This window comes from Mycotypha africana, assembly GCF_025528875.1.
Source record: "Mycotypha africana strain NRRL 2978 chromosome Unknown BDF20scaffold_3, whole genome shotgun sequence".
Lineage (NCBI taxonomy): Eukaryota > Fungi > Mucoromycota > Mucoromycetes > Mucorales > Mycotyphaceae > Mycotypha > Mycotypha africana.
Genome location: NW_026515727.1, coordinates 2,056,025 through 2,077,229, shown reverse-complemented (window position 1 = coordinate 2,077,229; position 21,205 = coordinate 2,056,025). Strand labels below are relative to the sequence as shown.

At 36.9% G+C, this 21,205-nt stretch overlaps 12 protein-coding genes across 12 annotated transcripts; 5 read left to right on the top strand and 7 right to left on the bottom strand.

Moving 5' to 3' along the window:
• Positions 1-83: 83 nt before the first annotated feature.
• BDF20DRAFT_911748 (uncharacterized protein) lies at positions 84-1,426 on the top strand (the record flags this gene model as incomplete). Its single annotated transcript, XM_053083869.1, has 5 exons — positions 84-273; positions 376-562; positions 651-678; positions 753-1,207; positions 1,279-1,426. 5 exons carry the CDS (start codon positions 84-86, stop codon positions 1,424-1,426), a joined length of 1,008 nt encoding a protein of 335 aa, XP_052938474.1.
• An 87-nt stretch (positions 1,427-1,513) lies between these two features.
• On the top strand, positions 1,514-2,090 carry BDF20DRAFT_986523 (uncharacterized protein). Its single transcript, XM_053085222.1, has 2 exons — positions 1,514-1,977; positions 2,054-2,090. The coding sequence occupies exon 1, from the start codon at positions 1,530-1,532 to the stop codon at positions 1,902-1,904; it is 375 nt and encodes a 124-aa protein (XP_052938473.1). The 5' UTR covers positions 1,514-1,529; the 3' UTR covers positions 1,905-1,977; positions 2,054-2,090.
• Positions 2,091-3,050: 960 nt separating this feature from the next.
• BDF20DRAFT_861162 (uncharacterized protein) lies at positions 3,051-5,883 on the bottom strand. The gene is made up of 3 exons (XM_053080563.1): positions 5,679-5,883; positions 5,507-5,604; positions 3,051-5,418 (listed from the first exon to the last, which is right to left on the bottom strand). The coding sequence occupies exons 1-3, from the start codon at positions 5,808-5,810 to the stop codon at positions 3,270-3,272; spliced, it is 2,379 nt and encodes a 792-aa protein (XP_052938472.1). The 5' UTR covers positions 5,811-5,883; the 3' UTR covers positions 3,051-3,269.
• Positions 5,884-6,049: 166 nt separating this feature from the next.
• On the bottom strand, positions 6,050-6,921 carry BDF20DRAFT_911745 (uncharacterized protein; the record flags this gene model as incomplete). The annotated part of the gene is made up of 2 exons (XM_053083868.1): positions 6,050-6,555; positions 6,669-6,921. 2 exons carry the CDS (start codon positions 6,919-6,921, stop codon positions 6,050-6,052), a joined length of 759 nt encoding a protein of 252 aa, XP_052938471.1.
• A 603-nt stretch (positions 6,922-7,524) lies between these two features.
• Positions 7,525-8,151, top strand: BDF20DRAFT_986520 (uncharacterized protein; the record flags this gene model as incomplete). The annotated part of the gene is made up of 2 exons (XM_053085221.1): positions 7,525-7,743; positions 7,822-8,151. The coding sequence occupies exons 1-2, from the start codon at positions 7,600-7,602 to the stop codon at positions 8,149-8,151; spliced, it is 474 nt and encodes a 157-aa protein (XP_052938470.1). The 5' UTR covers positions 7,525-7,599.
• Positions 8,152-9,790: 1,639 nt separating this feature from the next.
• BDF20DRAFT_815943 (proteasome component PRE2) lies at positions 9,791-10,886 on the bottom strand (the record flags this gene model as incomplete). Its single annotated transcript, XM_053077120.1, has 4 exons — positions 9,791-10,126; positions 10,216-10,427; positions 10,511-10,658; positions 10,749-10,886. 4 exons carry the CDS (start codon positions 10,884-10,886, stop codon positions 9,791-9,793), a joined length of 834 nt encoding a protein of 277 aa, XP_052938469.1.
• Positions 10,887-11,097: 211 nt separating this feature from the next.
• On the top strand, positions 11,098-12,241 carry BDF20DRAFT_402014 (nucleophile aminohydrolase). The gene is made up of 3 exons (XM_053075378.1): positions 11,098-11,290; positions 11,361-11,550; positions 11,655-12,241. The coding sequence occupies exons 1-3, from the start codon at positions 11,205-11,207 to the stop codon at positions 12,078-12,080; spliced, it is 702 nt and encodes a 233-aa protein (XP_052938468.1). The 5' UTR covers positions 11,098-11,204; the 3' UTR covers positions 12,081-12,241.
• Positions 12,242-12,339: 98 nt separating this feature from the next.
• On the bottom strand, positions 12,340-13,699 carry BDF20DRAFT_834156 (uncharacterized protein; the record flags this gene model as incomplete). Its single annotated transcript, XM_053078716.1, has 3 exons — positions 12,340-12,838; positions 12,874-13,340; positions 13,442-13,699. The coding sequence occupies 3 exons, from the start codon at positions 13,697-13,699 to the stop codon at positions 12,340-12,342; spliced, it is 1,224 nt and encodes a 407-aa protein (XP_052938467.1).
• Positions 13,700-13,905: 206 nt separating this feature from the next.
• Positions 13,906-14,537, top strand: BDF20DRAFT_834155 (transcription elongation factor Elf1 like-domain-containing protein; the record flags this gene model as incomplete). The annotated part of the gene is made up of 4 exons (XM_053078715.1): positions 13,906-13,908; positions 13,974-14,080; positions 14,143-14,213; positions 14,302-14,537. The coding sequence occupies 4 exons, from the start codon at positions 13,906-13,908 to the stop codon at positions 14,535-14,537; spliced, it is 417 nt and encodes a 138-aa protein (XP_052938466.1).
• A 208-nt stretch (positions 14,538-14,745) lies between these two features.
• On the bottom strand, positions 14,746-15,964 carry BDF20DRAFT_816857 (DnaJ C terminal domain-containing protein; the record flags this gene model as incomplete). Its single annotated transcript, XM_053077199.1, has 2 exons — positions 14,746-15,267; positions 15,350-15,964. Coding segments are annotated over 2 exons (1,137 nt in total), but the record flags the coding sequence as incomplete, so codon positions are not given.
• Positions 15,965-16,544: 580 nt separating this feature from the next.
• BDF20DRAFT_817070 (Snf7-domain-containing protein) lies at positions 16,545-17,833 on the bottom strand (the record flags this gene model as incomplete). The annotated part of the gene is made up of 3 exons (XM_053077219.1): positions 16,545-17,054; positions 17,138-17,420; positions 17,457-17,833. The coding sequence occupies 3 exons, from the start codon at positions 17,831-17,833 to the stop codon at positions 16,545-16,547; spliced, it is 1,170 nt and encodes a 389-aa protein (XP_052938464.1).
• A 2,173-nt stretch (positions 17,834-20,006) lies between these two features.
• BDF20DRAFT_816874 (P-loop containing nucleoside triphosphate hydrolase protein) lies at positions 20,007-20,889 on the bottom strand (the record flags this gene model as incomplete). Its single annotated transcript, XM_053077201.1, has 5 exons — positions 20,007-20,141; positions 20,205-20,342; positions 20,407-20,516; positions 20,603-20,690; positions 20,776-20,889. 5 exons carry the CDS (start codon positions 20,887-20,889, stop codon positions 20,007-20,009), a joined length of 585 nt encoding a protein of 194 aa, XP_052938463.1.
• Between the last annotated feature and the right edge of the window lie 316 nt (positions 20,890-21,205).

The window sequence follows — 21,205 nt, the reverse complement described above, 5'->3', positions numbered from 1 at the left end:
AGCTCATTCTTACACATAGTTGGTAGCTCTGGCAAGCAGAGAAAACAGAGTGACAAGGTCAAGGCTGACAAAAAGCTGCTACAATGAAGAGAGAAGCATCGCAAGCTGTAAAGTGCATCAGCTGTAAAGAAGAAGGTCATACCAGCTCCCGTTCGCCAGATTGTCCCAATCACACTCAATCGAAGCAGGAATTCATCTCGTCTGTCCTAGGCAGTGACTCTACCACGTTTACTAGGAAACTTCCTGTTAGCCGTGCCGTATTACCTGAGTATCGTGAGAAGTTTATGGAAAAAAGTCATTTCGTGCTGCAATGGCATTAGGGCTATAATGTTCCGTTGTCAGCTATTTGTCGATGCTTATCTCGTCCATAATAAGAAGAATGGCTTTCTTCAAGAGTCTTTACACAGCAATTCTGGTATTCGATTGGACAACTGGTTACAGGCAAAAAGGTCACTCATAAGACAGCAGTAAACGACAGTATCAAGACTTTTTTTTTTGAAGATTTCAAGGAAGAACATCCGGCAATAGTAACCAGTAAAAATTTCACCAAAGGCTATAGTCAGTATCTTACAGAAGCTACGAAGGGGACAAGTGTTGCATACACTAATTCTATTGTTGAACTTTTTGAGCAACGGATGCTAAAATACTAGACCCTACAAGATTCAAAATGTGTTCGTTGTAAGGCCAACTTTCATCATTATCGTTGACACTATCTGCTCTTGCTGGCATTTTTGTACTTTATCGCCTGTTAGAATATGAAGAAAGCTGATGCTGAGGAGGTAGCAGAATCATACTGTTATCAAAAAATTTGCAAAGGCGAGCCCGAGTGGCCTGAAAAAATCGAATTAAGCAGCCTGGACAAAAGCAAGATCGAGACGCTCTGCAACTGCTTTGAAAAGCTTGTGAAGGAGAAAGTTACACTTCTGTCACTAGCAGCAAATCCTGCGAATTTCGCCAGGCCCTTATGGTATATGCTATCTGTTTATGAGCAGGAACATGCCGAACATGCACCGTATGATGTTCGTAGGCTTCCTTTACCTCGACGCTTCTTCCCTTTCCCAACTCCTTCAACCAGATGGCAATTTATAACCATAAGTATAAACGTCTTGAATCCTTTCGTGCTGCCGGGTACAGTACAAACTGGTTACTTGAATCAATTAAAGCAGTTTTATCGTGTCTTCAGTTTTATAAAGCTGGGCTTTGAAAGGTAAGTACAGCGTCTCCAGTTTCTAACAATACAAAATTTTTAATTCTTTTACCTCATTTCTTTTTGCCTAGTTTAAATGACCTCAAGACCAGCCAAGAGATACTCTTTAAGAATCTGGTTCGGTCGAATGGCTTCACTGTTGATTTTATTTTCAGTAGGAAGAGAAAAAACAACGTAGTCATAGATGGTCATGAATTAAAACTCGAAGATTTCACCTAAGAAGAGGTCGAAACAACGTACAGACCGTACTTCATCGATCCAGGACGAAGAGACGTTTTCCTGCTGCATGTGGGTTAGATATTGAAGAGCACCAGGTTTGCAAATGCTCCAACAAAGAGTACTACCATATGACTGGAAGCACCAGATTTTCAGCACGCTTGGAAAAAAGAATAGCCGACTCCATCAAGCAGATGAAACTGAGATCCCAACCGCCAAGACAGGTTATCCTCAGCAATATGATAACCATATAAGATACATATTGCAGCATATTGAGCCTCTCTTTTCTTTCTACGGTGCTGGTGCTGCTGAAGATAGGTTCCGTCTCTGTCAAGGTCGGCAGCGTGCAGCCGATAACATGGTCGACATGCTTCTTGACGGAACAAGCAATTACAATGAGGATCTGCGAGCGAGGAAGAGGGGCAGTCGCAAGAAGAAAAAGAAAAAGGAAACGACTACTCGAAAATGGAGAAGAACGTAAGAAAAATTGCAGAGACTGATGAAGTTGAAGGACAGAAAGAACCAAACAAAAAGATCAAAGGCATGGGAAAGGGGTAAGTCAATTAAATGTGAATGACCGTCATATTAGAGGTCAAAACAAGACTAAAGTTCCACTTACAATCCGTCTAGAGACAAGTGGAAGCAGAAACCCTTCGAAGTAGGCGACAGGAAAAAAGTTCCTCTAGTTGTCTTTGGAGATGGCATGTTTGGCAAAGGTAACGTGAAGTTAAAAGGTCCGTTGTGGCGTTGTTGGTGTCTTGTTCTGTGCGCTGAAAAGAAGAGAAGCAGCCGGCGATCTGTTAGTGCTGACGAATGACGAATTCAAGACGTCGAAGATTTGCTGCCGCTGCCACAGCGAGGAATTGCATGGTTTTGGTCATGTTCCCGGCCATATTATACTAGCCTGTAAAAGCTGTGGCATACTATGGAACCGGGACATCAATGCCTGTAAGAACATGATGTCAGTAGGTATTACGATTTGGAATGGGGACGGTAGACCTCAAAGTATTCTCAAGGAAGAAGACCGCCACCGCCGCCATCTTCTCTACCACTAACACTTAACATCGCTGGAACGAATCCAGCTGATTTTTACAGGTAAGAAAGATAAACTTGTAATTTTATATCAGTGAAAACTGTCTGACATGTATGCTTCAATGGTAAAATAATTTGGCTTTTGTCTAAACATAATTTCATCTTCGCTGTAATCGAAAGTCAAACAAACATTATTGTTGCCCAAATAACCCAACAGTATTGGCAGTTACAAAAACTTAATTGCTAATGTAAATATTCATGCTTATTGTTATTGTTCTCGAGGCTGATATGATCTTAAAATTGTTTTCTATCCTATTTAAATCTACTTCCAAAGTTTTCGCTTGATCTCTTTTAACGCGTTCTTAGCCGAAAGATGAACATTATGGTTTACGTGTACCAATCACTAGAATATTCGGGCTGTAGTTAATAATTCTCAATTTCCACTTCAATTAATTCAATTTATTACGAAGTTACTTTCGTCTAATGTTACCAATACCATCCGAAACAGTTCAAAGTCGCCTTAAAACAATGTTTATTTGTTTTTGCTCAGAAAAAGGATTTGATTTGAAGGACAGTTATGTAGCTATTTCGAAACGTTGGTTGCATGATTATTTTAGTTGGAAATTGATAAACGAAATGAGTTCTATGTTTATGCATATGATTCACAAATAGTGTGGAAGTGACACTGCTCTTAGAATCTAGCATTTTCGCCCAAAAACAATGCTGATGATTTAATATGCAAGATTTTATCAAACAAGGTATAAGGGGTATCAATATAAGCTAAGTGGTATATATAATGTATGATAGAGACTCCTTAGTAGATTATTTCTTCTGGATCACTACTAGTGAAGATTGAGTATATCTTCCTCGACATGGCTCTGTTAATTGTACGATCCCGTAGTTGTAATGCACTTCTCTCAACCTCTAAATCCGCCAGCATCAATTCACCAGCTGTTCTTCCTTGTGTCCTCTCATAAGCTCTATGTAGCCTTTGCAACGATGGGTAAGCACTGATGACACTTCTCGCTACAGCTGGTGTACACAATTGGATTTCTTGTAACATCTTAATATAAGTATCTTGAGGGTCAGTACCACATTTGCTGACACGATATGAATTATTGATATTTCTCGACTTGTAACGCCCAAGAGCTAGATCTGTCGTAAGACTTTCAATCCAGTTTGCAGTATCTTCAACATCTTTTGTAGGAACCAGCATAATATTGCGTACTAACATGAGATAGTTCAAATATTCTTCAATTACGTTCTGCTCAGGTCCATTGATGATTAGTTCATTTAATGTTTTAGTTTTACGACGTGATGACGTTAAAGGTTGTTGTTGCTCTTCTTCAGATCGAAAAGCGTTTCTCACTTGATTATCATATTGACGCCTTTTATACAATAGCTTCTTTTTGTAATACTGACTCAAGCCTTCAACCATTAACAGTATTTGATAGTTTGGTTCGGCTACCTTATCAATAAAGGCATCCATAGATTTTCGTTGAATACGGTCAACAAATTGTAATGCCGTCATATACACAAGAATAAACGACTCACGAACAACCTTGGTATGTGCAATGGGTATAAAAGCCTGGCTATCGTTATCCCATTCCGAAGTGATTTTTCGTCGCCAACCAATGGTATGATTAGCGCTAGGATCAAGTACTGTTACCTCAGCCTCTTTTGCTTGCAATATGCGTTCTAAAAGCTCACCAGGTTTAGAAGCTTTAAAGTCCGGATGGACATCAATTATCATCTCTTGAAGAATTTGGCTACGGTTGCTACGTATTCGATTTTCCTTCTCAAGAAGCTGCTGCCTTTCCTTTTCAAGTAGCTTCTGTTCTTTCATGCGTTTCTTCTCTTCTGCCAATTGCGCTTTTTGCCGCTTCTTTTCTTCAGCAGCTTCAACTCGAAGACGTTTCTTTTCGTCTACTTCTAATTTTTTTCTTTCTTTAGCGGTTAGAGTGGTTTCTACACTACTACTTCTACTGTCACTATAATCGTTGAGATAGCGTGGTCGTTGTTGTAGTGAATCGATGTCAAAAATATTATAGTCAACATAATCATCGTTCATTTCAGAGAAAGCCTCTGCCGCTTTTCTTTTGCCCTTCCAATCACTTACTCTTGGACTGCTTTTGTTGCCATAGGTGACGATATCTTCATCATCACTATCATCAATTTCAAAAACCTCAAAAGATTTTTTGGGTTTTTTCGTTTGTGTCATTAATTCTTCGAAAAAATCTGTAGTAGACGGCAAATGATCCACATCATCCTCGTAGTCACTGCTTATATTATATTCTGAATATTCAATTTTATTGTTTTTAGTGGGCTGTATTTCACCGTTAAAGCTGGTCTTTCTGTCAACATCCTCGTCCAGCAACAAACACAAATCATTGGTTTTTTCTCCGTGTCCAAGGGACAGGTCACGTTCATCAGCGGCAACATCAGACAATTCAACATTATATATATAATTATAATTTTCAAACAAGATGCTTCTTCGAGGTGTTTGCTTATCATCAACGTCGTTGTTGTCCCTAGTATTATCGTGGCGGGAAGATAGAGTTGATAGCTGAAGCTTATCAATTACATCTTCCTTTATTTCTTTCTCAGAGTTATCTTGTTTACGGCCCTCTTTTTGCTTTTGTTGTACATATTTGTCAGTTAAGTGTACTCGTTGTGAAATTTGGTTATTGTCGTCAAAGTTGGTTTTGCTAAGTATAATTGAGTTCATATCGAATAGTTTGTCTTCCTTCATATCATCGTCATTATTAAGAATTATATCATTCAATTTGTCGTTATTGAATTGACTATTAGTTTTCCTTCCGTTTGATTCCATTCTCATTTCGTTAATATCAATCATTGGTAGAGATGGAGGCTGCGATGAAGAGAGAAAAGAGTTATTCCAATCATCGGCTAGTCGTGAAACACTACTTCCATGTAAATTGGAAGTAGAAGAGTTACATGTTCTATATTCATGGAAATAGGTCAGGCGAAGAACAGCTAACTGTAAATAGTGATTTGAGCAAGATCAGATTTTTTGTAATATACACTCACGATCTGTCCGGTTGAGACAATGCCTCCTCTTCATCAGAGTCCAAAATGATCAACTCAGGTTTTTGTATTGAAGGATCGCGGTCTGTCCCAATCAAAAACTGTACATATGGTCGAAGAAAACAGGGTTGATCACTACGAGCTTACTGTGACGGAACCGTTTATTACCTCTTACTTGGCCATCGAAGATTCGGTTTAAGGTAGCATTTGCATTTTTTGTGTATTTTAGGTCGGCTAATATGTCAGATCTACTTTTTGAATTGTTAATGGATAATACTTCATCTGCCATTGCTTCAAAATCTGTCATAGTTTGGAGAGGAAGAAGAAGAGTCAGTAATGCAATCAATATTTTAACAGGCGCCTTTGGTTACCTAGCGGAGTAGGTTGATAGGAAAACTGCAAATTCAGAAAGGTATTGTAATCTTTGATTAATATATAGAAGCTTTATTTGTCTTCGTATTGAGAGAAAAAGGCCCAATAAACAAACTTTTGGCAAGTGGCAACAACAATAGAAAAATAAAATAGGTAGAGCACAAGGGTATTTTTCTAAATTGATGGGTAATATCTTCCTGTAGGAGGAAGTTCCAAGGGTATCGAATAAGAAATAGCACCGTTTGTATAATGATAGTAAATAGGGCTCTTCGTTGTAATAATGAGAGGTTGTAACCTAATATTATCAGAAATAGAGCAGCCATGAGTAGAAAAATTATCATTGTCAGTACTGGTTTTACTGCCGAACTTTGGAAACGGAAGATGGCGAAGTTGAGGAGCCATACAATTGAAAATAGGAGCAAGAGCAGTAGATATAGACGCATTAACGTCGTTTTCTGAAAAGTAACTTTTTGAATTGTTGATGAACATCGGATTATCCTTCGTTTCACTTGCTGCTTCACGTATCGTAATCATTGATCTGTGCTTCCCTGCTTTACTTGGTCCGTTTTGATATAATGCTAACAATAGCTTTTTCTTGGCGCCATCAGAGGTTCGAAACTGTTCAGCTGTGTAGTACCGTTGTCTTTGTTTATTGATGCGATTCCATTCAGTGGGAATGACTCCGATTTTAAGCAATCTATATATTTGTTATGGATTATATTCAATTAAGTAAACAAGTGTTGCAAGTAATTGAAGTCATTATCATGACAGTATCAATAATACCTCATCATACGGTTCCACCGCCGTAAATCTGCAGCCTCATCATTGTAAAGTTTTTTTTGTTGCTCAGTTAGCTCCTTCCACCATTTAGCAGTAATGACTGACACATCTGTTTGGCAGACGCCTGGAACAAAGGTGGTAATTTCTTCTAGTTTCTGCTTACGATAAATCATATAACCGTTTATATGAGAGAAAGAAAGATTGACAGTAGCTTCAAAGCCTTGGTTAATTGTACGTTTTCTAAGCCGTTTGTTGTTCTCCAACATTTGAATGTAAGGGTATGATCTATGTATGTGAATGAATAAAGCAAGATAGCAGATGTTGTATTTATATACACTAATCATTTCTTTATTGAGACAGATATAGAGTATTGTAGTGCATCATTACTAGCTTTATTTGAGCAATTATTTATTTTATTATTCTTTGAATAGATTACTATCTATTATCATTATTCTATTCACAGAAGCTGCCATTATATAATACTGAAACCCCTAAAAGTACGCTGTCCGCGCATTATAATGGAATCAGAGTTCTCCTGAGTTTTTTTGTCAAGTATTATCTCATCTTTCTCGAACATTTTGCTGATCATTTGAACCTTCTATAATTGAATCTTTCAAAAAAAAACAAAGTCTATCTACTTTGGGGCCCTTATCTTCTTGGACTGTCTTCAGCATATACCCTTTGCTCGTTTTCAATGACAACAGCAATAAAAAAGTCACCGGCAAGGTGATTTACAAAGTCTAATAAGAAGAGTAGGCTTAATGTATCCTTCACTCATTGAGTCCATGCTAATTTTTTTGATAGGTTACAACTTCCTACTTACAATATAATGAAATCTTTCTAAATGTATATTCATGGACAATGAAGGCTAACTGCTAATCTATTCTGTTCAATAACAGAAAAGTGAAAAGTACGTTTACTTATATTCATGTTTCATTATAAGAATGAGCCCAGTTAAGGTTTGTTTCCGTATCTTTGGTCTTTTCTTCCCTTCACAAACGAACATAACATTCCACTCCTTTGAAATCCAAAGCAACTTTGTTTCCAACATGATGTCCAATAATTTTATCAAGTTATTCCTGCGCAAAGTATGTAAATCAATCGAGAGATTGAAATAAATCAGTCTATTATAGTTTTCTGACATTGCTTTCTTTCATCTTGTACAGTTTACTAAAGTATTTATGAAGAAGAGAAAGAAAAAGGATGCAGACTCTGTAGACTTTAACAGTAGCAGAAAGGATGGTTATAGTTCTTCTGCATCTTCCTATAATAGCGATTTTGAAGAGGAATTGAAGCAATTTGAAGCATATGAGCAAAACAATCAAATCCTCAGTAAAAAGTTGAAGAGGCAAGGAATTGTGATTGATGGAAGTCTAATGTTTATCAAGGCTCCTTCTAGCATTACTGCTGCTTATCATTTCAAGCAAATGCTACTTCTCGGGTGTCAAGATAGTGATGTGGTGTCTGAAGCTTTCATTGTAGCGCCTGTATCTTGAACGACCGATACCATTGAGCTCAACAGACATTCACCTTGCTGAAAATATTAAAAAAATATTTTATATGACATTTTACTTGTTAAACTTTAAGTACTTTATATTTTCTTGTTTTTTTATACCACGTCTCTTGAACTCATGAAAGCAATTTAATAAGCTCTTCGGTAAACGCTGTTGGGTTCGTGCGAAACCTTGTTCTTTATTCAAACTTAATCAATGCCCTTCTTTAATTGTACTCTATTAAAACAATGTCTAACTATTTCACTATATAACTCCTTCATACTCAAAAGTGATTTGTCTGGAACAATCAATCATATTTAATAGTAAACTTCCCTATCCCGGAGTCTATTTGCATCAACTTCTTTACATCGTAATCGGCTTAGAGAATCTTGACAACGTTCATTTCTTCAATTAAATTTACCGTTTAAGTCATGTATGTTTTATGCTCGTATCTCTTGTACAGTTTTGGTAACTGCGGGTATAATTGCTAGCAGCAACACAATTGCTGTCTTTCTACAAAACTAATACCATAAATAAGCCGCACAAAAGCTATTATTACAATTATATTTTCAGGCTTAGCAGTGATCTTCATAAGGGCATAGTTAGACCAGACTTTTATCACACGCGTTACAGCCACCCAACCAAGTGCAGTCAGATCTGGCTTGACAATCCCATACATAGAAAATGCATTACCTACCTATAATAACAAAGGAGACTGTTAAATCAACTAAGCGAAATCAGATTAAACTTCAATATCTATCAAAGTATATCATATATTACCTGTCAGAACAGTTATTTTGAGCACTATATTTCGTCTTCCACCAAATCAATTTTCCTGCAAGCATCATATCTAGTCACCAAAAGCCATTTATGAATTCAAAGCTTATCACAGGCAGTATATTTATCCGTGATCGCATTAAATGCGGTGTTTTTGAACATTGCGCTTCCATGTTCGTAGTCAATCAATAATCAATTGAGGAAAAAATTGCTTAAAGAAAAAAGGCATGGCTAGCTTTGTGTTATACACTGCCGTTTGGCGTTTTGTGTCATTTGTTTGGGAATCCCGTATTTTTTTTCTTTCTCTCTGTCTGCAGCAGAGAAAATGTTGTGGAACTCTTTTTACTAGCTTATTTGCTCGGACGATTAAAAATTATACTCGACGGTCATTCACATATAAGATTAATAAAATTGTAATGTCATGTTTCTCACTGTTAATAGTTGCTGTAATAATCATTCCATATCAGCAATACCGTTCACGTAGTACGTAGATCATACTTTGTATTTACAGTCAAAAATAGCTTAATGTTCATTACTTAGTAGTGATAACATAGCATAAGCAAGTTTAGTTTTCACTTTTTGAGTGTTCTAGCCGAGCTTTTCCAACACTATCCTTACAACTCTAATGCTACAATAGCTCAGAAAACCAATTGGGAGACAGCACTGCTTACATAGATTGTAATATTACATGATTAGTATGCGCTAAATTTTCAAAAGTTCAACGGGCTTAGCATCTGGTGTATTTCTAACGTCCTCAGAATAACTGTTTGAAATTCAAAAAAACATGCTTTAAAATCTCGAGCCTTTGTAAATCTTTACGAACAATAGTCTTCCTATGCTTTATTATTAAACGTACTATACTACTTTAAATAATATCCTTTGCAATACCATCTTGATACTCCCAATGAAGCGTACCAACGTCATGATTACCATGATATGTCCAGCCTTCTTCTGTAACATGGTATAAATTAATAGAACCACCAGACATAGCATCACGATGAGTAGCATGATAGATAGATCTTCTACCTAATTCCAAAGCATCCTTTACTGATAGATCATGATCATAACCTGTATCCAAAACACCATAAGCAAATGTAGAACCTGAACCAACAGAGAAGATATCTCCCTTCAATCTAGAGCCATCCGAATCTACATAGAAAAGATTGGGGCCTGATTTATCCCAACCTGTTACCATTGTACCCTATAATGCACATGCGTTACAACAGCAGTAATAGAGTTAGAGGACTAGTTATTGTCTACACTTTTCTAACTGGCCAGAGAAAACCTTACCATGGAAAGTCCCATGCCCTTATATTGATAGACCATATTGGCTAATAGTTTTGATGCGGCAGCAACTGAAATACGTTCCTTATTTCTTAATTCATGCAAACGACATTGTCTACCTAACTCACGTTCCCAAAATGAACAATCGGCAGCACCACCAGCCATAGTACCAAGCAGATATGGATTAATTTCAATGACCTTTTTTACAGTTTGTGATCCTATTACAGAATGTAATCAAATTGATATTGTTAGTTGCACTGATTTAAAAGATCCTTCTTCGAGCTGTTACTATGTAGCTTACCAATATAATTGCCCATGGTAGCCCTAGAGTCGACAGCCACAATAACACCACCTTGAAATTGAAAAGCAAGCGTAGTTGTACCGTGTTGAATCTTAATCTTATAATCGGGAGAGTCTTCAGCAGTAATATTTTTTAAGAAATCTACAGGCTATTGCCAATGGTTAAATCGCTCAATCAGTCACTTGTTGTTCCTGTATCGTAGTTCGTTGTAAAATCATAAGGAGATTTTAGTTCTTACGTTGTGAACGTTTGGAATGTCGAATGAAGGAACAGCATAAGCTTGTGCTGCATCCCATTTTCCACAGACTTGGCCAAAGCTTTCTTCTTGAGGTAAAGTTAAAGGTGAAGAAGCATATTTCGACACAAACTTATTCATCATCATATTAAATTTTATATCCTATTTTGATTATGATAGCTGTTTTGCAGAAGAAGAGAAGAATACTTTATTTCTGTAAACTGATTTTTTGATACATGCTGCTGCGATTCGGGTTTAAATGACAGTTACGCGTCGTTCTTTGAAGTCAAGAGAGAGAATCAAGGCAATCTGCTCTCTACGTCATTATTCTGATTGGTTGATTTTCTCCAACACACTGTCTGTTCCATAATTCCTATATTTTACGCGCGTCCCTTCGAACTCTCGAGCATCCTAAATAAATTCTTCTTTTTTTTCGCTATACAATTTCACAATTTGACCATGGATTTCGCACTTACAAATCCTGCTATGGAGCCAACAACTGCACCTATTCAGCATAGATTTGAACCCTACGATGACAATGGAGGGTACGGAGAAATGTTATATGAAGAGAAAACTGTAACGTCGGCGAACTTATGCAATTTACCTTTATGATAGTACCTCAGTAGCTATTGCAGGAAAAGATTTCTGTATCGTTGCTGCTGACACTAGGCAAAGTACTGGATACAGTATTAATTCAAGATATGCACCCAAAGCTTATAAATTATCAGAGACCTCCGTTATTGCTATGAATGGTTTCCATGCAGACGGTTTAACTTTAAAAAAAGTACTTGATCAACGATTGAAGGTAAGCTAAAAGGCTCAATATGCATAGTAAGGCACTGTTCTGCGTGTCAACAATAAGTAAAATACAACTTAATATTTAACTGAATTTTGTTTGGTTTGTTATAGTGGTATAAATTCAATCACGAAAAGAATATGTCAGTCACCGCTCTCGCTCAAATGTTATCCATCACACTCTATGGACGTCGCTTTTTCCCTTATTACAGTTTCTGTATTTTAGGCGGTGTCGACTCGGAAGGCAAAGGTGCCGTTTACTGTTATGATGCTATTGGTTCTTTTGAGCGTGAAAAATGTCGTGCTAGTGGTTCAGCTTCTGCTCTTATCCAACCTTTCTTAGATAACCAAATTATGAAAAAGAATATGGCCAACCGAAGTTATGAAGATATGGAATTAGATGAAGTGTTAAAGATCGTGAAAGATGCATTTACATCAGCGACAGAAAGAGATATTTATACCGGTGATAACTTGGAGATTTTCATTATTCGTAAAGATCAACCTGTTGAAGTTCAGCTTCATCCCTTGAAGAAAGATTAAAGGAAGAAGAGAAACCCAGTATCCTATTAGCATATATATTATGTACTTGAGCAATTTAAATAAAAGGGAAGAAATGAACTACACAACATCATCGATACGTATTAACATAGCCGAAAGGACAAATTAGACGGATTCTAATACATCGACATGAACCAACGAGTAAAAATGTATGGACGCGACGGTCAAATTCATAAATATAAAAGTGTATACGGAAAATAAGTATGAGAAGGGTATATAGGATTGTGACAACGTGAGATATTTAGAGCTCCATCTGTTGTACTTGTAAATTCTGCTCCTGCAATTGCTGGTCTTGAGATGCAAAGAAGGATTGGATATCATTCAATGGCAACCAGTTAACTAAGGGTGTTAATCCCCCCTGATACAATGCCTGACGATGATAAAACAACAATCCATCAATATCATAGCTCATGCCTTGGATTGACTTTAAATATGCTGCAGGATCACCTATAACGCAGGATAGTTCAGTAGTGGGTATAGGGATAATGGGTTTGAATTTGTAAAACTGATTTTCACCGTTAGGTTTCGATAGTTCGTTGGGTTGAATTTTGTTCTGTAGCCAAAAGTGACGAAAGGAGGTATCGCAGTCATAAGCAGGATGGCCATTCCAAGCCATTATATCCAAGACGTAAAATGTCCAATGCACTTTATCGTAAACACAGTCCAAGATACAAAAATCTGATGTGCGACGGTTACTTCTGTACGTTCGTTTAAAAAATATAGGGAGCTGCTGAGCATGACTTCACGCAAAAAATAGAAGCTACACTTTCCTTACCTTGATCCGTTGGGTAGCAAAGATTGAAATTTTTTAATAACAAATCCTGCCCTTGAACGTGCTATAGTAACTCCACCACCAGATGTGACTAAACATCGCTTTCCCTTGGGACAAATGACCATGATCCAGTTTTCCAAAAAATCCTCTGGTAAGGTCTCAATAGTTTCAGCAAGCATAATCTGGTTGGCAAGGTTAGAGTTGCGCTTTTTGCTATTCTTTTTCGATTTCCTTTTCATGGTTTCGTATTTGACAATTTTTGATACTTCTTCCATTTCTTCGTCGTCGGAAATATCTCTTTGTCTTTTCATAGCAGAAACACCGTATTGGTTTGATCCTAGTGGTTCTTCACTCTCTTTTGCACTCTCCTCGTCGTCTTCTTCGCCATCTTCGCCTTCTTCGTCTTCTTCGTCTGAGGATAGCTTTAGGGATGCAATTTGTCTAGCTTTAAACATACTCATATGCCGTTGCTTTTTTTTTGCATTTTCGTTGTATATGGAAAGAGAAAGGTTTTTTAATTCAAATTAATGATGCGAATTATTATTACGCGTTAGAGGTAGTAATTCCTTACCCTTTTTTGAAAGTCGAGAGCTTCTTGCCGTCGTTTTTCTTGTAAACTATCTTTATTTGATAAGGGCGATAGACGTGCTTTGTAATCAGCTAAACGTTGAGTTATCAAATTGCGATCATCGTCAGTTTGCATAAAGGTGAACTGATTAGTGAGGTCGTTGACACGTTGTTGTTCTTCTTCTTTCGCTATTAGTTCTTTTTCTTTTTCTTCCTTTCCCTCTTTTGGGTCGATGAATACAAAACCGGTAAAATCTGGCATTACAATTCAAGAGTGGAAACGAAGAGTAGAAAGGTTAGCCTGAATTAAACTCTGTCTCGCTAAATTAAGAGCTTAAGGTCAGCTAGACTCCACGATTCATGACGTTAATTTGCAACTGGGACTTAAAAAACTATGCATTTTAAAACACTTTTTTTTTTCCTAACAGCTCATTTAACCTTTTTATTGCAGAACTTTCGAAAACCAAAATGGTAACTGTTCACTTTATTAGAAGCTTGTGTATTCAAGGACTATTATTAACGTTTTCTAATATTAGGGTAAAAGAAAGACTAAAAGAAAGCCTCAAAAGAAATTGAAGGAAAAACTAGATACAGTCTTCAACTGCACGTTCTGTAATCATGAGAATAGTATAGAATGCAAAATGTAAAGAGAAGACAAAACCACTATTAAGAGCCCTTTTGTGGAACTAATAATATACTTTATAGGGATCAACAGAACAAAGTGGGTCATTTGAATTGCAAAATATGCGGTGTTTCTTGGCAGACCAACATCACTTGTAATGTATAAGAGTTCAATTGTCACCTATAACCAAACACACTTAACTAATTCAATATTTTCAAACGTAATTTGTCAAAAATGAACAGATCTCGATGAACCTGTTGATGTGTACTCTGCTTGGATCGACGCTTGTGAGGAATTGAATAAACGGCAACGAGTACAGCGTGCAAGACAGCTGAGACCAGATTTAGACAATGTTGATTATGGACGAAGGTCAACGTCGCCGCCTCTGACCCTTTCTACAAGCCGTAATACTCGCGACGATGATAACCTGGATCGCTTGGATCCCTTTGACGATGATGAAGACGATGATGATTTTTAAAACAGCTATTGTGTACATATTAAATAAACAACGGTTTAGTAAAAAGAAATGCATAACTTTTATTCACTATGTACAAGAACGCTGTGTGTGCAAAATGTATACATGTAGTTTTTTTCCTTTTTACATTGAAACATGGCGCGTGTCTATTATGTATATATAACTATGAAAGGTTTCCTGAAATAAATATTATGATCTAATGACATGGTTATTATTGTTGGGCACAACGCACACCGCTGCTACCGCGTTCATCATCTTCGCTATCATCTTCATCGTAATAGTTATTACGTGACTGATTGGAAGCGCCAAAGGTGTCCATGCTACCGTCTGTCATGTGGCATTCATCGACAATTTCATAATTTTGTTCTTCCTTGCTACGTTTTGGTAAGATGGATTCCAACTTTGTTAATTCGTCAGCCAAAGCAAAGTTATCTTGGGGGAATTCGACTTCGAATTCGACATATAAGTCACCATGATCATCAGGACGCTTATACGTCGGCATACCTTCGTTGGAAATACGTTTAATCATACCGGGCTTAATGACATGTCCAGCTGGATGATTGACTTTAATACCGCGTCCATCTAAGTGGGTAACAATGACCTTGTTGAACCCACATAACGCTTCAGTTAAGGAAATTTTGACTTTGGTATATAAATCATTGCCTTCACGCTTGAATTTATCATGTTCTTTTTGCTTCAACACCAGAATAACATCTCCCGGCTCAATACCAGGCTATTATCACATAAAATAATTCCATATCAATAAGACTTCTTTCGTATGATTTGAAAGATTATTCTTTCTTTCTTTTTTTTACCTCTTGATCTCCTTCTCCTTTCATAGCAATCTTTTGTTCATTTTGCATACCCTTTTCAATGAAGACTTCCAGGTACTTCTTTTCCTCTGTCACCTTTTTTCCCTTGCACTTCTTACAACGATCTTTAGCAATTTGACCTGTCTGGTCACAATCAGGGCAAGGCACTTGCATTTGTTGAATCATGCCCATACCTACTGAGCGCATAGCTACAGTAAATCCTCGACCTTTACAGCTGGTACATTTTTTAGTCGCCCCGGTTTTACCACCTCTGCCATCACAAGTAGAACAGATAACATTCTTTTGAAGAGCCAATTTTGTTTTTTTACCAAGGTATAAATCTTCCAAAGAAACAGAGAGTGGGTATTTCAAGCTTTCCCCTTTGCGAGGTCTACGGCTATTACTACCGCCGCCACCATAGCCAGAATAAAAACCATCACTACTGCCACCCATATCAAATCCAAATCCTCCACCGAATAAGTTGGCAAATAAATCATCAGCGGACATACCACCACCGGCACCGAATCCTCCACCAGGTCCTTCTTCACCAAATCTATCATAGTTGGCGCGCTTCTCCGGGTCAGACAAGATTTCATATGCATGAGAGATTTCTTTGAACTAGACAAAGAAATTGTTAATCGAAGATGAAGGGTTCACGTTCATCGCTCTAATTCCCTTCAACTTACTCTTTCACCTTCGTCTGGGTTTTTATCAGGATGGTATTTCATGGCCTAGAAATAGACGATATAGAATATATAAAAACCAACAAATTTAGTGTGGGTAATTAGCATTTCCTTAGTAATAGATCCTTTACCAATCGCTTGTAAGCCTAAAAGTATTGTAAAAGGAGATACTGTTAGTTATACGTATTTGCCTTTCTCATAAGAATGTCTAAAGACCAGGGTGCATTGACAAGCACAAATGGTAAAGTCCTCTCACCTTCTTGATCTCAGAGTCCGTAGCTTCGACATCAACTTCGAGAATTTCATAATAGGTAGCGTCTACAGCCATTTATCAAGATTTAAGAGTTGCTGATAGAAAATAGAAGGGGAAAATGGAAAGGGTCAAGAAAAAGGAAAGAGCTGCTTGGTTCGAACACAGGCTGTCTTTTTTTTATTTACGAAGTAACTACAAGTAAGAAATAACTGATAGATAGGGCTTTCAAATATATAAGATGATGAGGTTCATTGGGTGATTTTTATGCTAAAATAGGTTCCCTGTCTTTAGATTTCTTATTGTCGTCCTTGCCATTACTAGTATTATGTTTAGGTGTTTTCATGCTGGAGAAGAGATTATTTAATCTTGCTAATTCTGATTCTTCAGGGCTTGGTTGTTGCTGTTGTTTAGATGGTATACTTGTTGATAACGTTGATGGTAATGTTGATATTGATGAGGGTGATGAAATCGCATATGCTTGTTGCTTTTGTTGTAATGTTGGAATTGTGGTTTGTGTAGGATTTAGATACTCTTTCTCCTCTTGACGTATTAAATCCGATAATTCATCTTGTACATCCTCTTCATCAAGGTCTGCCATGAGATTATCATTTATATTGTCCATACCAGATTGCATGATAACCTCAATTTCCTTCTGATCGTCCAAAGTATCTTGAATTTTTGACATCACCTCATCTATAGAGACTACCGATAGACCATCTTTGCCTAATAACCCCTTTAATGTATCTGCACCCATATTCAAAGCTTGCACAATCTATAAAGATCAACATTAAATTGCATTAAGTTCATATACAAGTAATGAGGAATCTCTACGTAAAATGAATTTTTTTTTTTTACCTGTAAATCATCTTTCGCCTGTTCAATCTTCATCAAAACATTATCCATGGTTTCCATTGAGTGTAATCGTCTGTCTAGAATCTCTTGTAAATTGTTTTTCCTTCTCAAGCAATACAACGCTTTTGACTTGTGTCCTAGATTTTTTTCTAATATGGCTTGTTTTGACAATTCCTCCGATTTCTTTTGTAAGGCATCTACTTGCACGGATAGCGCATGACATGTTGTCCTTATACTGATAATAGCCTCATCATGCTGTGTAATAACTGCAGGTTTGAACTTGTTGCTATTATTACCCTGGCCGATTTCTGTTGTTGTCGACAAAGAAGCAGCTATTGCATCCCCTTCAGGAAACTTTATTACCGTATAAGTTGCATTATATCCCTTCACATTATCTACTATAGCCACTCCATGCTGCGAATGCAAATATCTCAACAAGAGATTCATATCTTCTTCGGTTAATTCTATCTCGTTTACGAAATGATGTGCATAGCGCTGTCTAAATTCTGTCAAGGTCAAAAGAACATTACTGTTTTTATGTTGCTGTTGTAATTGCTGTTGTTGCTGTTGGTCTAACAGAATGGCTCTAGCGATGGCTCTCAAAGTAGGAAGAACTACATAGAGTTTCGACGGTGTGGTATTAGCCGCTGATAATCGCCAACGCCATTGCCAAGCATTCTTCACAACGGTATCAATCATCCACCCTAACCATGTCAAAGGTGGTGCAAAAGTTTTGTTAAAGTCCTCTAGCGCTATTAATTCTTTTTCCTTTTCCATGTGGTTTAACACGCAGTCGAGAGCTAATGGCTGACCTAAGATGGGTCGTTGAAACTTTTCAGATAAACCATCACGATCGATGACCAATGCATAATCGGATAAACCTAAAAGTCCTTGTTGACTACTGTCCAGGATAACTCGGCGCCAGTAATTACTATTGAGGTCGTAAGCGTATTTGTTGAGTACCCAAAGTTTAGAGAAATCGGCATAAAGAGCTTTGAGACGTTCTGAATCGGATTGACTGAATTCTATAAAGTTGGCTTCTAAGAAGGTCTTGAGCTTTGAGTGTTTTTTGGTGGCCATATTATATTATGGTTAGCTATGAAGGTATCAAATAGTGGAAAAGCGTGGTAAATTATTCAGGGAAGGTAATGTAATAAAAGTAAAGGAAAAAGAGCAGGAGCAATTGTCATAATAGATAGAAGAGTTTCAATGCAATGTGAAAAATTGTTCTCTTAGATTACTTTATTTGGAAACTGCATGGAAATAGTAGCGTCTGGGACGCAATATTACATAAGCTAATAACTGCGACAGCTATAATTCAATTTTTGATTACACTTTCTCCTGAGAACATATCGCTTGCTTCCATACTGTCGCGATTCCAAAAGATAGTAATTGTTACAGGCTTTTATCTAATGGCTTTGCTGATTATAGATTGCAATAAGGCTTCCCTGGAGCTTGCTTCACCTAATTTACAGATTTTATTGAAATATACAAGAGATTAAGCTGATAAAAGAGCGTAAACAATTGAATATTGATAATTTTCGATGTCTTGTACTCGTCCATCTAAAAGCTACAATAACCTCGGTCCGCTTCATTAAGAATATCATGCTGGAATCTACATAATTAGGTACCATTAGTGCCTGCAAGGTCGGCAGCAAAGGCTATCATAGCCTTCGTCCTCTTCACCTTCTTAAATTTTCTATCATGTTTGGTAAACTTATTAAAAGCATTATTCTATCCAATTTGCGAGCCCTAAAAAAATCTCCCTTCAATTCTTTTCTCTGCTATACTTTTGAATAAAAATACCTCTCCATATGCCGGCACATATACCCTCACTTGCTAGAGATTCGCTACTTCAAGCAAAGTCCTAGTAGATGGTAAATAAGTTTCTATTGAATATCAATTTCTCCTTTTTCTTCACCTTCTTTCCTAGAGGAAATGGAAAACTAAAAACTATAATACACGTTGTGAGAAGATCAAACTGCTTGTCAATATGGTCGCAACTGATATTAATAGGATAGTAATAAGCATTGATTTCTTTGATAGTAAAACTGACTCTCAAATTTCCATCGTTCGTAACTGATACTGACCTCTTCGGAAGCTGATAAGAACTAACATGTAATCATCAGTAATAAATTAGTTATTCGTCAATTTTCAATCACGTGGTAAGCACAACTATTCTGAGTCAAGCGGCTTACACAAGAGTTCTGTCAGTTTTCATAGCTTAGCTATGATAAGTGTCCATTTATGAAGAAGCGAAATGCTTTTGACCTTGTAAAAACATCTTTTGCTAAAATTATAACTTCTCCAAGCGGAAGCGTTGCTTGTTGACAGGCAGTTTACTAAAAGACTTGCTATCATTTGGAACCCCTTTAGGGTCAGCTAAGGACATAAATTATGCGCTTGTTTAATTAAACTGGCTGCTTCAATTTTTATTAGTTTTGCTAAGATATGACAAAGTGAAGGAATGATACGCTGTGGAGCATTCAAAATTTAAATAGCATTTTAGTTGCCTGTCTATGTCAAATTGATAGATCTGAAGTTACTAGTCTTCGGAAAAGAAGATGGGCGCTCGTAGCAAAATTACAATTCTTTGTCTTTGATAAGGAACAAATGCGACTGATTCATTGAACGGTTCGTATACGACTTTATTACCAATTTACGCATATAGTAAGCTGTTCCTGGAGGAAAGTTGTAATGAGGTCAAGGAAAGCTTATACCAGCCAGCATTTTTAAATCAAGTCGGTAGACAATATGTCACACGATTAAAGTCCTAATAACTGTCTTCCCAAAGTTTACCATTATCAGTTTCGTAAATCATTATCAAAAAATAAGTAGTCGTGGGTGATAAAAGCATATTTATGAGGGCCTTTTATAATATAATACAAGCTGATTGTTTCATAGTACTTTTAATAGCTGAGTAGAACACTTCATTCACACCTTTTCCTAGTAATGCGGAACACTCGACATATTTATAGAATCCCAACTCTTTTGCCATTTGCAGACCCTAATCAACAATGATATAAATCCACTGAATCTTTGTTATAAACTTGTTGTAAGTCCTCTTTACCTGTAAAGTTGTAACGGGTGTTAAAGATTCTTTTTGTAAACTTTCAATGACCATTTTATCCTGCCTTAAATCTGCTTTACAACCCACTAGAAGAACAGGTAAATCTGGAGGACAATATCGCCTCACCTCTGGTACCCACTATGTATCACACATATCAAAAATTTAACGGTTTCAACCTACAACAATAAGAGTGGGAGATTACCTTTTCCTTCACGTTAGAGAGAGATTCTGGCGCATCGATGGAAAATGCGACTAGAATAACATCAGCATCAGGATAGGATAAAGTTCTTAATCGATCATAATCCTCTTGGCCTATTTTGTACGATGTGAGCAACAGAATGTACCATGCCTAAAGTTCCCTACTACTACACTCCAAAGTATATAAGCATTCAATATACCTGCTGTATCCCATAACTCAACCACCACTTGCTTTGTATCGATGACTGTATCTTTCACTGAATTCTCAAAAATAGTTGGAACATAACTCTACCACGGCTGTTTGATAAGTACCCGATTGGATGGAGACAATGTAGATAATCCTACTTCATATATAACAGCTATGAAAACTCACATGAGGGAAATCACCTTTAGAGTAGACACAGAATAAGCAAGTCTTGCCGCAGGCCCCATCACCTACAATTACAATTTTCCGTTTGAGGGATTCTTCTTCTCCAAAGCAACTCATAACAATTCAATCGAGGTATGTAGTAGAAACAGATAAAGAAAGAAGAAGAAAGAAAAAAAAAAGGAAAGGAAAAAATGGTTCTCTTGATTGTAGTTGTTCAATTTCTATTACTCCTTTTTATATTATTGTTATTTAAACAAACTATGAGAGATCTATGGGCACATATACTCGAATAGAAAAATAAAGAAAAGACTGCTTAGCAGTAAAAAAAATAAAGAAATAAAGATAAATTATCCTGCTTTGTCAATCAAGCATCATTATTTTGTTGTTTAAATGGCCTTATTTATGCCTCATTTTGTACGCCCAAAATTACAGT

Bases quoted from the DNA above. Each gene is read 5' to 3' on its own strand.
- BDF20DRAFT_402014 (XM_053075378.1), top strand. From the start codon at position 11,205: ATGGATTTCGCACTTACAAATCCTGCTATGGAGCCAACAACTGCACCT. The intron at 11,291-11,360 runs GTACGGAGAAAT...CCTTTATGATAG, and splicing joins CCCTACGATGACAATGGAGG to TACCTCAGTAGCTATTGCAG. The intron at 11,551-11,654 runs GTAAGCTAAAAG...GGTTTGTTATAG, and splicing joins TACTTGATCAACGATTGAAG to TGGTATAAATTCAATCACGA.
- BDF20DRAFT_986523 (XM_053085222.1), top strand. From the start codon at position 1,530: ATGCTCCAACAAAGAGTACTACCATATGACTGGAAGCACCAGATTTTC.
- BDF20DRAFT_861162 (XM_053080563.1), bottom strand. From the start codon at position 5,810: ATGACAGATTTTGAAGCAATGGCAGATGAAGTATTATCCATTAACAAT. The intron at 5,605-5,678 runs GTAAGAGGTAAT...CCATATGTACAG, and splicing joins ACCGAATCTTCGATGGCCAA to TTTTTGATTGGGACAGACCG. The intron at 5,419-5,506 runs GTGAGTGTATAT...CCATGAATATAG, and splicing joins TTGTCTCAACCGGACAGATC to AACATGTAACTCTTCTACTT.